The sequence below is a fragment of the Microtus pennsylvanicus genome, chromosome 1 (assembly GCF_037038515.1).
Source record: "Microtus pennsylvanicus isolate mMicPen1 chromosome 1, mMicPen1.hap1, whole genome shotgun sequence".
Taxonomy (NCBI): domain Eukaryota; kingdom Metazoa; phylum Chordata; class Mammalia; order Rodentia; family Cricetidae; genus Microtus; species Microtus pennsylvanicus.
In genome coordinates this window covers 134,397,924-134,411,324 of record NC_134579.1, presented here as the reverse complement: position 1 = coordinate 134,411,324, position 13,401 = coordinate 134,397,924, and the positions used below count along the sequence as shown (strand labels likewise).

Below are 13,401 nucleotides of genomic sequence, written 5' to 3'. Positions count from 1 at the left end.
TATGTCTGGGCCAGTTTTGGTTGGGGACAGGTTTATTGGGGTGGGGGTGGGGGACTGGGAACATCACTGCCGATCATACATCTCCCGCAGGATCTTCATGCTTTCTGAGTAACGAAGCTGATTCCGATGAGATGCCTCCTTCCACCTAGCAAAGTAAAGGAGGATTTAGCAACTGCTGGAGAGGGCAGGCAGGGAGCAAGTGGGGCAGGGCACGCTCACCTCTGGCGTATACGTTTCCAGCGTTGCATGTTGCGATAGATGAGCGTGGAAAGAGACGGTTCAGGCTCGGAGGGCTGCATGGACAGAGAGGCCCAGCTAGGTGGCCACGCCCCAACCTCCCAACACATGTCCTGAACTCCAGGCCAGCCTCATACACCTACTTCATCATCTGGGGTACCCTGGGTCTCAGGCTGCAGGGGGGATGGAATTCGGGATCTGCAGGTATCGCCAAGTGATCCAGGGGCTGTGGGTGGAGGCAGCTTGTACACATCACGGTTTTTGCTGTTGATGACCTCTGAACCCTAGGGAGACCAAGCCCCACTGTGAGGCCCAAGAGTCAGAGCAGAATGTTTAAAGTACATGCATCCCTCCTACCTTTCCCAGTGACACAGACATGAGTCAGAAACCTGCACCTGGAGGAGTCACAGCAGAGGGACACATACCTTTACCAGCTAGAGAATGGTCTTCCTGTTCTAGGGACTGGATCTTTTTGTCAGTCTGAGAACCCTTGTCTACCCTTGCCAAGCCCAGGGAATTCCATCTATACCTGTCAGCCCAAGGTGGGGGTCAAGAGCCTGCCTTAAGGAATTGTCCAGGGGGCAACATGTCTACCCTTATCTTGACATAGTCAAGTCCTATGTCCGTCCCAGGGATCCCTGTCTGCCCTCTTAGGCCAGATGACTTCCAAACCCCCATCATCCTCCACCCCACTCATAGGGTCCACATTTGCTCACCAAGGCCACAACTGGTAGCCACATCTGTTTGCACTAAAGATCCCTGTTTAGCCTGCTATTTCTTGGGATCCCTGTTCCCTAGGGAGCTGTATCTATCTGGCCTAAGGACCTCTGTCTTCACCTAATGGCACATAGCTGTGTGTCCTACTCTACGACTCCATACTCATTTAGGGGGCCCAGAGATCACACCAATCTACCACCAATGGGGGGGATCTTGAGTCTAACCACCCACTGCTCTCTCTGGCCTCTGGGTCATCCCACCTCCTCATCCTCAGGCAGAGGGGGCAGTGGTGAGCTGGGTGACCGCTCCCGCTCTCGCACTGAGGGACTGTTGCGCATCCAGGCACGGCAGATGGGGTACAATGGTGTGTTCTCACTGAACTGGGCCAAATCCACACTCCGGTCAAACAGCTTGATCACATATGTGTCTGGGGTGGTGGGGTGGGACACAAATGAGCACCCTTATTTAGTTCCTGGCTCCATGCCCACCCTCTCGGGCCCCTGCCTACTCACTGGATCTCTGAGGACCCCCCTCAGCCAGCCCATCATCCATCTCCCTCCTCTTCTTCCTCCGCTGGTGGGGGAAGCGGGCGGATGGCCTGTGTGGTGAAGGTGAGCATCAGCCCGGAGCTGGGGACTGGGAACCCGAGAGTGGGCTGGGGCCCCAGCCACCTTACCTTTTGCCAGTAGCAGCGATGGAGCAATCCCTGCAGGGAGAGACAGGGTATCAGCAGGCCGAGCCTTTAATAAACACCTGCTCAACACCCCCACCCCAAAGCAGGGGTGATGTAGTTCGGTAGTAGAGCATTTGCATAGCATGGGCAAAAACCCTGGGGTTCAATCCCTAGCACTGAAAACAAACAAAAATGGACATCCTGGGGTTTACTGCTACCCTTCGGGCCTTGTATCCCACAAACTCCCCAAGGTGTGAGCCACTTACACTGCAGGTATCTCTGTCCATATAAGACGGTTATGACTCGGAGGAGGGAAAGTTACCTAACCCAAACTCTCAGGTCTAAACCCCATCAAAACCTCTTACTTGTTGTGTGTATCCGAGGGTGTCTTTCCAGCATCTTCATCCAGACGTTCCCTAGGAGCAAAAAGCACCATAGGCTTAGGGTACTGAGGGCCCAGAGTGTGATAATAATGGATCTCCCCAGGGAACACCTTTCTCCCCGTGTCGGCCTCTAGATCTCATCCAGATCCCAACCACAAAGAGTCCAGACACAATCCCCACCCTTGTGGTCCCCCAGGCTGGATCAGACCCCAACCTGTCCATGTGACTCTTCTCCAGGAGACACTGAAGAACAGCATCCAGCTGGTTCCGGGCTTTGGCCATCTCCATCTCTGAGGGCAGAAGGTACGAAGTAGGAATCAGTTCACATATGTGCACCCCCACATCCTCTGTGGAAGGCAACCCTAAGGTCTGGTCCAGGTGCCCTGAAAGTGGCAGCTTTGGTGCCCCTCAGTGGAGAAATAAGGGGCAGCTGAGCCTTAGGCAGGGGTCAAGCCGAGGCTGCTGCCATTGCTCCAGTCTGTTGGTTTCTCTCCCACACAACACCAGCTTAAGGTCTTGATCTGCACACCTTCCATGGACAGCCCTTAGGGGCTTTCTACGGGGTCCTGTACTAGGTCTGGCTCTCTAAACTAACCCCTCTTCCTGAATCCCCACCAGTCCACAGGCTCCTGGACTCACCATAGACACCCCTTTCCCTTCCTGGTCTCAGCCCACTTGGCTTCCTGTGTGTCTAACCACGTATTCCCTCCCCACCTTGCCTTCTCCTCCCACTCAGCTCCTAGCCTCATTCTCTCCTTCTGATCGACTTTCCACGATGTGGACAAGAGACACCCCCCACCCCCATGAAGGAAGTCAGGCCTAGCTAGGTCTAGTAGCTGCTATACCAGCACCAGCTCTGGAGGCTGAGACAGGAGGATTAAGAGTTCAAGGCCAGCCTCAGCTACGTGAGACCCTGGCTCAAACAATAAGCAAAACAGAGAAAAAAGTAATAAAAACAGACAAAGCAACCTGGCTTTGATCTTCCCCAGCATGGACCCCTTCAGGATTCCACAATCCTGACCCCAGAAAATGCAGTCTGGACTCAGCCCGGTGTTTCCAAGCCTACCCTTGTCCTGTTGCATATTTGTGGACTCAGCCCGGTGTTTCCAAGCCTACCCTTGTCCTGTTGCATATTTGTGGCAAGGCTCCTTCCACTTTAGTGTCTCTCACTAGGCAGCTGTGGGGTGGCTTGGAATTTACTAAACAGAACAAACTGACTTTGAATTCAGAGATCTGCCAGCTTCTGCCTTCCGCGTACTGGGATTAAAGGTGTGTGCCAACACAAACAGCCCCTCCACTATTCCACTCAAGTTTTCTTATTGTTTTTGTTCTGTTTTGGTTTTTTGTTTTATTTGGTATCTTGTGGTACACATTTACCAACTCACTCCTTGGTTCACAAACCTCCCTAGACTACCCATTTCCCTCAGAGGAAAAGTCCTGGACCCATCAATCTGTCCTCCTCCCCACGACCTCTTTGCCTCCACTTCGTTGCCGCAGCCATCCTGGCCTCCCCGCTGCTCCCTTGGTTCCGCTGGTTACTCCCTCACATCGCCACTCCAACTGCCATTTCCTCCCACCTTGAGGACTGATTTGTTTGGTTAGCTGTGACTATAGAAAATATCACTAGGGCCTGGTTTTACTTATTTTTCAGGGCTGGGGATGAAACCAGGGGTCCAGGGAGTGCTAAGCAAACGATCTACCATAGGCGCACCTACAGCCTTATCTCGTTTTAGGTAACACTTCTCCCATTTAACACCTCACATCACTATTTACTACTGACCACCTTTTCCTTCTGGATTCTGAGCTCCCGCCTCACTGCCCTTTACCACGCCATTGTAGGGTTCCCGTCTGGCTCTGCCTGAGCCTATGTTTTCTCATCCACCACACTTCCTACGCCCTAAGGTTACTGGAATACAGCAACTGAGAATTGATTCCCTGTACTTCAGGGTCATAGCACAATTGCTGACTCGTGCCCACTTCCAGAAATGGGAAAACTGAAGTAGAACAAGAAAAGGACTCTTCTTAGAGTTAGGGGCTCCGGACCCCGCAGTTTTAGACCGCCACAGGGCCAGAACGACCACCATTCAATCTCAAAGCTACTCTGAACACACCCGGGATGGTTTGAAGGTGGCATGCTCATGCGACTGTCAGATGGGCTGCAGAGAGATGCCACATAGTTCCCTTTTTCGCGATAACCCACGTCTCTCGGGTATCCTGGATCCTCAGTCCTCACCTGATTTCTCCACTTTTACCTTCACCGGGAACATGGTTTGGGTCCAAGTCTAATTCGCTGGATTAGAAACACTTAGAGGAGACACGATTCGCAAGCCAAGGCAGGAGGCGGGCAGGAAAAGGTCAAAGGTAAGCCTGGGTACCACTGGCCCTCGGGCCTGAGCACCGTCCAGTGGCCACTGCCTTGACCGCCACCTCCCTTCCTTCCCTTCTGTAGGCGGGCCCCTTCGGCAGCCGCTATTTCCCATTAGTTAATGAAAACGTCAATTTCATTCGCAGGCCAATTGACAGCCTGTACCATTGGCTCCCCAGCCTGTAAGTTCCACCTTCCCGAGGCCCTGTTTCCGGAAACAAACCAACGACAACCCAGGAAACTACTGGGGAGGGGGGGGGGCGGGGGAGATCGTGTGATTCAAACTTCCAAGGATCGCCGCGCGGAGCACTGTGGGAAACAAAAGCGCAAGGCTTCTCCAGATTCGTAGTGGTATTGTCAGTATACTCATTTATAGCTTTGAACTAACTACTGTAGCTCTTTGTCACCGAGATCCCTAAAAAGGAAGAGCGATCTGGAGTTGGACTGGCTTCTTAGGGAAAGATGGCTAGATATCATTTGCCTGCTGAGCAAAATCTCTGAGTTAAGTATTTAGAGCGCTGGGTATTCATGCGGATAGTGAGGACACTGCAGGAACAAAGCAGGCAATGCTGCCTTGCCCTAAGGTGGCTTATCTTGTAGAGAATAGTAGCCAATAAGCCAAAATTCTAAGTGAAATGTAATAGGGACAAAAATATGCTCTATAATAGTCCTAGGGAACGTCAAGGTAGGACTGAGATTTTATATCGTTATTTATTTGTTCATTTATTTATCTATTTATTTATTGCCTCACTCTGGCTCAGTCTAACCTGAAACTATATATGCAACCCAAGCTGGCTTTGAACTTTAACATACCCTGGTGGGTATCTTTGTCTGTTTACTTATTTATTGGGGGTTGGGGTGTGAAGGGGCACACATGTACCATGGTACACCTGTAGAGGTCAGAGGCTCACGAGATTTGGTGGTCAAACTCAGGCCAGGATTGGCAGCAAGTGCCCTTACACACTGAGTCATCTCACCAGACCCTTTGCTGAAACTTTTTTTTTTAATTTATGTTATTTAGTTGGTTTGAAGGTGTCAGATCCCTTGGAACTGGACTGACAGAAGTGTGAGCCATCATGTGGGTGCTGGGATTTGAACCTAGGTCCTCTAGAAGTACAGCCAGTGCTCTTAACCAGTGAGCCATCTCTCCAGCCTTGAAATTGTATTTTATTGTTTTGGGTCAGGATATAAGTATATAGCTCTGGCTGGCCTGGAATTCACAGAAATCCACATGCCTCTGCTTCCAAGTGCTGGGATTACAGATGTGAGCCACCGAAATCATGAAATTTTCAATAGGAAGATCAAGGGGCCAGAGACATGGTTCACTGATCAAGGGGACCCAAGTTGGTTCCCAGTACCCACAGGGAGACTCATAAGCATCTGCAACTGCAGTTCCAGAGGACAAGACGCCCTCTTTTGGCTTCCATGGGTACCGCATCAAAACACACACACACCTAAAAATAAAGAATAAAAATAGGGAAGTCAATGAAGTTTTTCTAAGAGTGCTCTTAAGATAGTTCTCTCGCCCTAGACACCTCCAGAGTCTAGGCTCACATGAGTTCTTCCTTGGCTGACAATACTAAAACACAGAACAAGAAAGTAAGTATCTTGTTTGGTTTGCCTGCTGGGAATTGAACCTAGCATCTTTCTCATGCGGAACAAGTGTATTGCCAGTAAACTACATCCCCAGTTAAGTCGGGGTGTTTTGTTTGTGTGTCCCCACTTTGTAGACCAGGCTGGCTGCAAACTCACAGAGATCCGTTTGCCTCCGCCTCCCCGGAGCTGAGATTAAAGATGTGCACCACCCCCATCTGGCTAAGAAAGTTGTTATTTTTTAATGCACAACTACCAGTACAGGATAGCAGCTCCTAGAAGTGGGGGAGGGGGGAGGTCACTCTTTTCTTCCTCATCTGTGAGACAGGGCTCCTCAGCAGGAGAGTTCCTATTTCAAAAGGGTCTGAGTGGTAGTCAATAAAATCAAAATTCGCACAATGTGTGAAGCCTAACACATAACACATTCAGTAAGTGTTTTTGAATGTTGGCAACCATTTTATGCTTCTACTTCCAAAAGATCCCAAGAAGTCAAAATTTAAAGTTAGGGTCATTTATTGGGGCAGATGGGAAATGGGGGACAGTCTTCAGGGTTTGAGAAAAAGTTTAGCGCAGAGAAGCGCATCCTGGGAGAAAGAACAGACCGCCAGCTTGCCAGCTTGTGAGGTTGTCAGGGGGTGCCCAGGGGAATGGTGAAGGAAAGGTAGTCCCCAAGAGCACCCCAGCGGGGCCGGTAGATCTGGAAGATGGTGATCCAGGTGGTGAGAACAATTACCCAGAAGAGGAAGCCCACAGCTGAGCGCCAAACATCTATAACGAAGAACAAGGGCAGGAAGAGTTGGCCTCCCCCAGGCCCGCCTTTTTATCTCTGCCACAGATCTCCCCGGGGTCTGGAGCCTCCACCGTCCTTCCAGCCACCCGCTACCCTGTGTTGGTTTTCTGCTGGTGCCCTAGAACTCACAGCCTTTGATTTGGCTCTGCTCTGTGTAGGCTGGGGCGAGGAAGGCCTCTCTGAAGAACCAGAAAATGTTGACCAACCAAAGAAAAGGCAGGAATGCAAAACCACCTAGGAAAAAAATAGCCACACTTGGCCAACCGGCAATGAGGACCTTCCCTAATCCCCACCTTAAAAGGCCCCTTTAGAAGGGCCTCTCCCACGTCCAACCGGAGATCTTCATTCTATATCTCTCGGGACTCAGAAACTGAGGCTTCCAGCTTGCTCCTCCCTGAGATCTCTCTTCTCACGGACCAGAGTTTCCATTCCCAGTTGCGTTACCCCTAAGATCCACAACCCAGGTCCCTATGTACCCTTGCCTCGGGGCGCTCTAGTCCAGTCCCCTGTATTACCCGAAACCTAGGGGGAATTGGCCTTACCAAGATAGTACTTCCGGCACAGATTCAACTTCTCCTCATTGGACACCCGCTCCAAGTTCATAGCTGCGCTGGAGCCCGGTGGTCCTAAGGGTCTGCAGACCGAGACCCAAACGACAGGCGAGATCACGAACTACCACGCCCCTATTACGACAAATTAGATAAAGGGGGGGTTTGCTACGAGGAGGGTACCTCTGCGCCCTCGAACAGGCTGGTGCGGAGAAGTTCTTTATCTAGTTAGGGTGCGCGAGACAACCCCCAACTCACCAGTGGAGTTTATCCGTTCTGCTGGGATTCCTTCGTTGTTTTTAACTACGGCCGTTTGCAGGAGACGCCGCAGGTTTCTGTGGAGTTTGTAGTCTTTTTTTAATTTCCCCTGGAGGCTACGTTGTACGCATGCGCTGCTAGGAAATTTGCGCACGACTGTCTGGGAGGACTAGCGGGCCTACAACACGCGTGCGCAGTCGCGGCACAGGCAGGTACAAACTACACTTCCCAACGCTCCTGAGCAACGGAAGTGACGCAAGGAGCAGGCGCGTTGGAGTGTTCGGGTAAAAATGGCTGAATATTTAGCTTCGATATTCGGGACTGAGAAGGACAAGTGAGAATGGTGAAGGGAGTGGCCTCTCAGGGAGCCGAGGCACTTGGGTCCTTATGGGCTGGGTGGGCAGGGCAGTGTTCGTGGGATGCCCGGCCTTCCCGGCCCTCGGTTTACCTCTGTCTTTGCACTTCTTCCAGGGTTAACTGCTCTTTTTACTTTAAGATTGGGGCCTGCCGGCACGGGGACCGGTGCTCCCGACTTCACAACAAACCGACATTCAGCCAGGTGAGACCCAGATTCGTGCCACTCCGCGCTTCATCTGCTGCCCATCATCCCGAGGCCCCGCCTCTTCCGGATTCCTAAGGCCAATCTCTGTTGCTTTCTGACCTGGCCCTCTGAGTAGACCCTTCTCTCGGGGACTGGGCCACACCTCCCATGTGCGCAGGCCACGCCCCCTCGCTGTCCAGGTCGTTTCTTAGGCGCAAGCATCTCTGACAAACTCCAGTGGTTCCCATCTCGGTCCCCAGCCTCACACCCACTCTGCATGCAGCCCTGATTTCTGAGCCCAGGCCTCTTTATTTTTTGTTCAGACCATAGTGCTGCTCAACTTGTACCGAAATCCACAGAACACAGCCCAAACGGCAGACGGATCGCACTGTGAGTAAGAAAACCAGTCAGGTCAGGGGCCGGGCAGGGTGGGCAGACAACCCTCAGTAGTCTACGCCCTCATTTCCCCCTTTGTCCCGCCTCCAGGTCACGTGAGCGACGTGGAGGTGCAAGAGCACTATGATAACTTCTTTGAGGTGAGACTTGCCGGGATAGCTGGGTTCCCTGACCTGGGTGCCAGACCTTAGCTGAGTCTCTCCATCTTCTGCAGGAGGTGTTCACAGAACTGCAGGAGAAGTACGGAGAGATCGAAGAGATGAATGTGTGTGACAACCTTGGGGACCACCTCGTGGGCAATGTCTATGTTAAGGTGCCTGTTGCCCCCTGCTTAGAGCCCAGCAGGGGAAACATTTGAGTGGCTGATGGCCGCCACTGAGACCTCACAGCCTGAGGACTGTCCCCTGAAGATCTTGACTTCCACAGCCCATGGTCATCCACTTTCCCCTCAGTTCCGCCGGGAGGAGGATGCAGAGCGGGCTGTGACTGAACTCAATAACCGCTGGTTCAACGGGCAGGCTGTGCACGCGGAGCTGTCCCCTGTCACTGACTTTAGAGAGTCGTGCTGCCGGCAGTACGAGATGGGGTATGGCAGAAGTAGAGGAGTGGGCTGGGCATCAGAGTCCCAGGCGCTTCAGGGTTTGGTAGGGGTTGTCAGTGGTGATGGCCTCTTCTGTCTGTTCTTAGGGAATGTACCCGAGGTGGCTTCTGCAACTTCATGCACCTACGACCCATATCCCGGAACCTGCGCCGGCAGCTCTATGGGCGAGGACCCAGGCATAGGTACCTCAGGTCCAGCTTGCCAAGTTCTCCTATACCTTGAGATGATTCTGATTTTGTGGGTATACCATTTCAAGGCTCTTGTGAGATATATATATATATATATATATATAGTTTTGAACCCTGCCTGGAGAGCATTACCAGTAGGCGGAGTTTTCCTGTCCTGCAGCCGCTCTCAAATAAACACTGAGGTTATATTAATTACAAATGCTCAGCAAGTAGCTCGTGTTTATTACTAAGTAGCTCTTACAACTTAACCCATTTCTATTAATCTATGTGCTGCCTCATCTGACTGATAAACCCCCTGACTCTGCCCTACCATAGCCCCTCATTCTCAGTTTCGCTTTCATGCCTAACTTGGTGCTGTTCAGCTATTGGCCAGTCAGCTTGTTTAGCAAACCAATCACAGTGACACAGTGTAAAGGATTATTCAAATACCTTCGTCTCAGTGCCCCAGACAGTGTGAAGTCCAAACCCAAGACCAGCCTGAATACCACCCCTGAGTACCAATCCTGAAGTGACGTTAACAACCATCCTGTGCCTGAGAGAGCAACCTGGGGAAATCTTCACACCATTCCTAACTTTCCTACCCATCTCTGTCCACACCTCTTCCCACTTCCCAGGTCACCCCCAAGATCCCATACAGGCCACCGTCCCCGAGAAAGGAACCGGCGCCGTTCCCCAGATCACCGGCATGGTCGCTTCTGAGACTGGTGCTCCTGTTCCTCACCCAAGGGCAGAGACGTTCCTGTGCAGGGTCCCTTCTCAAAGCCCTCTTCACTCCAGCTCCATCCCAGGCTTCAGAGCTTCATGGTGTAATCTGCTCAGCAGAGGAACTTGCTCCTCCCATCCCTCCTCCAATAAAGCTTTAGACTTTGAGTGTGTGGTTTCTTTCCACCCCCACATCTAAGAGAATGTGTAATCTGCTCAGCAGAGCAGCTTGGAACCAGCTGTGAAAGGAGGCTTTGGGTCTGGGTCTGCACCGGTAAGTTGGGACTGCTTTTGTACCCAAAACCTTAGACTCCCCTTTCTAGGTGCCTTTTAGGGAGAGGTCCCCGATTGTGGCAGGTTGGAGGATTCCTAACAGATGGGGATGAGAAAAGGAGGGGAGGCGTGGCTTAGACTGTAGTCCGCAGGTTAGGCCTGAACACTGAAGCCCACCACACCACTCTGAGTGAAAACACTGGTCCCTACCCTTTCAGAGCTTGGAAAGCTTTGGCCATCTTCTAGTACTGTGGTGTTTGATTTGTGGTTTCAATTGGTTTTGGGTTTGTTTTTGTTTTTCAAGACAGGGTTTCTCTGTGTAACATCCCTAGCTGTCCTGGAACTAGCTCTGTAGACCAGGCTGGCCTCAAACTCAGAGATCCACCTGCTTCTACCTCCTGAGTGCTGGGATTAAAAGGCTTTAATTGGTTTTTGAGGCAAAGTCTCACCGTGTAACTATGGCTGGCCTGAAACTCTCCCTGTAGACCATGCAGGTCTCAAACTCAGAGCTCCTTCTGCCTTTACCTTCCAAGTGCTGGGATTAAAGGTATGCGCCCCACACCTGACTACTGGGATGTTTTTAGTAGACTCCCCCCCACACACACACAGGGCCTTCACCTAGTCAGACAGGTTCTGTCACCCCAGGAATCTTAGAGAAGACAATGAGAAGGCAGGTGTGTGAGGATGGATAATCTGACCATCCACATCAAGTTCTTTTTAGGCCTGTGGGCCTGGAGTTGGGTATGGGGCACACCAGCCCTCAAAGAGGCCCCACCTAGAATTCTGCGCCCCTACACCCACCACTTCCTCCTGCCCTGGACTTCCTGGAAAGTGCTGCAGAAGCGGTGTGGATGGAAGAAAGTCCTGTGGTCACAACCCACAGGTTACAGGCTCTGCTGAGATGGGGCCCAGATGTATATTCTGGACAGCCACAGTGGCCGTGCTGCTGCTGATTCGAGCTGCCTCGCGGGAAGTCTCTTGGTTCTGCAGCCGCCTTGAGTACTGGAACCCTGATAACAGGTGCTGCCGGAGCTGCCTGCAGCGCTTTGGGCCTCCTGCCTGTCCTGGTGAGCACTAGATAGTACCGAGATAAGGGGCATTAGGAAGTGGCTAGGTTCTTGCTGGACCTGGCAGTGGGGCTTGTTTGAAGAGTATGGGCGCTGGGTCTTTGGCAAGTAAAAATGGGAGGATAGACTGAGCCTGTGCAGAAAGGATAGGAGGGGGACACAGCGGATTTTACCTGTGAGTGGGGAGAGAGGGAGAAAGGGCTTATGTAGATTTTACAATGTGGGCAGGACTTGGTAGAGTGGGTGGGGAAAGGGGTGGGTTTTCCTGTGGATTTGAAGGGGGAGGGCCAACTAGCGTTGGCGCGAAGGCCTGTGGGCAGGTGCCTCTGGAGCCCAAATGTCCTACTAGACTACGAGTTTACAGAAAACTGCGGACTCAATGACTTCGGCGACACCGTAGCACATCCTTTCAGGAAGTGTTCTCCTGGGTATTGTAACCCCAATGGCACAGAGCTGTGTAGTCCCTGTAGCAGCGGAGCCACAACCCCCGCACGTATGGAGAGCCACAGTAGAACTCAGAAGCAGTGTAGAAAGGTGCTTGATGCCTGGGCTCTGGGACAGGGATTGCCTGAGGTAGCTGTGGGCTGCTGTGGGTTCCATGAGCAAAGCTTGGGTCAGTGGGGAAGCCTCACTCAAGAGGGTGGGGGAACACAGCAGAATCCCCAAGTGCAACGCCTTCAGTGGGTGGATGAGGTGGGGGCAGGAGAGGTAGATCCATTTAAGGGCCTAAGGGGTGGGTGGGAGGCTTGGCCGGAGGGGCCCTGTTTCACTCTCAAACCCCTATCCTCAGAAGCCCATCCCTCCCAAGGAAGTCTGTCCTCTGACAGCTGGAGAAGCAGGGCTCTCTGTCTCCCTGGATCAGGGACAGACAACCAAGAACAAGGTCTCCAAGCCCGGCTTTGCTCCACCCTCGGTGCTGACCCTCTTCCTGGTGCTCCTGCTCTTGGTAGTGGTCTTGCTCTTTTTGTTCAAGAGAAAAGCCTGCTCCCGTCCATGTCTCAGCTTGGCTTCTGGAGGCCCCAGCACCTCCGCACACTGGTGTTCTCCAGGCACCCTGGAGGTGTTGGGAAGTAGGAACACCGGCAAGACACCACCGCTGCAGCTCTCAAACTGGGGTTAGTAGGGGACAGCCCTGCCCAGGAGGGAAGGTGACCTTGAAGCTTGTCCTTCCTCCCCTTCACTACCCGCCTGGTTTTCCAGAGCTTCAGGGCCTGACCTCACAGCCCCTGTCTCGCCTCCTGGACGAGCTGGAAGTTCTGGAGGAACTGATTATGCTGCTGGACCCTGAGCCTGGGCCTGGCGGGAGCATGGCTTATGGTACAACACGACACCTGGCTGCAAGATATGGGCTACCTGCCACCTGGTCTACCTTTGCCTACTCACTGCGGCCCAACCGCTCACCCCTGAGAGCCCTGATTGAGATGGTGGTGGCAAGAGAGCCATCTGCTACTCTGGGACAGCTTGGCATACACCTGGCCCAGCTAGGGCGGGCAGACGCACTGCAGGTGCTATCCAAGCTTGGCTGAGTCGGGGTTTGCTGGAACTTACTGCTCTCAATAAAGTTTCCCTTGAAGCTAATGTCTGCAGCTCATTAAAGGAGTCTTCTTGGAATATAATCCTGGTGGGGCCCCAAGCCAACAGCCTTCTTTCCTGTAAAGGGTCCATTCCAGTATGAACAGGAGGACCTGCACGAACCTGGCCACTCCTGGAGTTATCTGTCTGCACTCAACTTGTGCATGAAGGCAGAAACTAGCACACTAGCTCTGGCATCTCTGCAGACCCTGATTTTGAGGCTGCATCCCACAAAGTCCAGGATGGCCTGGAACTCTGTATGATACTGAAGATGACTTTGAGTTTCAAGAATCTGGGACCTCCATCTGCCTGCCTTTACTTACCAAGTGCTGTGGATCTCTTATATGATATGCAAGTAACAGTATCAACAAGGTTGTATTTCTAGCCCTGCCACCCTCATTGGCCACTGTGGCTTTCTTGGTTACAAGGGTTGTGTTAAGAGCTCCCATCTGCCTCCAGCACCATACAAATAAAAAGACCAGGGCTGGCAAGATGGC

General features: G+C 52.3%; 4 protein-coding genes across 5 annotated transcripts; 2 read left to right on the top strand and 2 right to left on the bottom strand.

The window, feature by feature from the left end:
* Nucleotides 1-5: 5 nt before the first annotated feature.
* Lin37 (lin-37 DREAM MuvB core complex component) lies at nucleotides 6-4,473 on the bottom strand. The gene is made up of 9 exons (XM_075985357.1): nucleotides 4,244-4,473; nucleotides 2,225-2,300; nucleotides 1,993-2,043; nucleotides 1,631-1,660; nucleotides 1,467-1,552; nucleotides 1,215-1,381; nucleotides 381-521; nucleotides 220-293; nucleotides 6-145 (listed from the first exon to the last, which is right to left on the bottom strand). Exons 1-9 carry the CDS (start codon nucleotides 4,275-4,277, stop codon nucleotides 64-66), a joined length of 741 nt encoding a protein of 246 aa, XP_075841472.1. The 5' UTR covers nucleotides 4,278-4,473; the 3' UTR covers nucleotides 6-63.
* Nucleotides 4,474-6,463: 1,990 nt separating this feature from the next.
* Nucleotides 6,464-7,713, bottom strand: Psenen (presenilin enhancer, gamma-secretase subunit). The gene is made up of 4 exons (XM_075985344.1): nucleotides 7,565-7,713; nucleotides 7,301-7,441; nucleotides 6,888-6,992; nucleotides 6,464-6,736 (listed from the first exon to the last, which is right to left on the bottom strand). Exons 2-4 carry the CDS (start codon nucleotides 7,359-7,361, stop codon nucleotides 6,597-6,599), a joined length of 306 nt encoding a protein of 101 aa, XP_075841459.1. The 5' UTR covers nucleotides 7,362-7,441; nucleotides 7,565-7,713; the 3' UTR covers nucleotides 6,464-6,596.
* An 82-nt stretch (nucleotides 7,714-7,795) lies between these two features.
* Nucleotides 7,796-10,160, top strand: U2af1l4 (U2 small nuclear RNA auxiliary factor 1 like 4). 2 transcript variants are annotated; one of them, XM_075985321.1, is made up of 8 exons: nucleotides 7,796-7,898; nucleotides 8,036-8,123; nucleotides 8,429-8,495; nucleotides 8,592-8,641; nucleotides 8,716-8,814; nucleotides 8,954-9,087; nucleotides 9,189-9,284; nucleotides 9,905-10,160. In XM_075985321.1, the coding sequence occupies exons 1-8, from the start codon at nucleotides 7,855-7,857 to the stop codon at nucleotides 9,987-9,989; spliced, it is 663 nt and encodes a 220-aa protein (XP_075841436.1). In that variant the 5' UTR covers nucleotides 7,796-7,854; the 3' UTR covers nucleotides 9,990-10,160. The 2 variants fall into 2 exon arrangements, with proteins under 2 accessions (XP_075841436.1, XP_075841443.1); XM_075985328.1 differs by having other exon boundaries at nucleotides 7,889-7,907; nucleotides 8,061-8,123.
* A 934-nt stretch (nucleotides 10,161-11,094) lies between these two features.
* On the top strand, nucleotides 11,095-12,893 carry Igflr1 (IGF like family receptor 1). Its single transcript, XM_075985308.1, has 4 exons — nucleotides 11,095-11,332; nucleotides 11,682-11,866; nucleotides 12,123-12,447; nucleotides 12,533-12,893. The coding sequence occupies exons 1-4, from the start codon at nucleotides 11,167-11,169 to the stop codon at nucleotides 12,856-12,858; spliced, it is 1,002 nt and encodes a 333-aa protein (XP_075841423.1). The 5' UTR covers nucleotides 11,095-11,166; the 3' UTR covers nucleotides 12,859-12,893.
* Nucleotides 12,894-13,401: the final 508 nt, after the last annotated feature.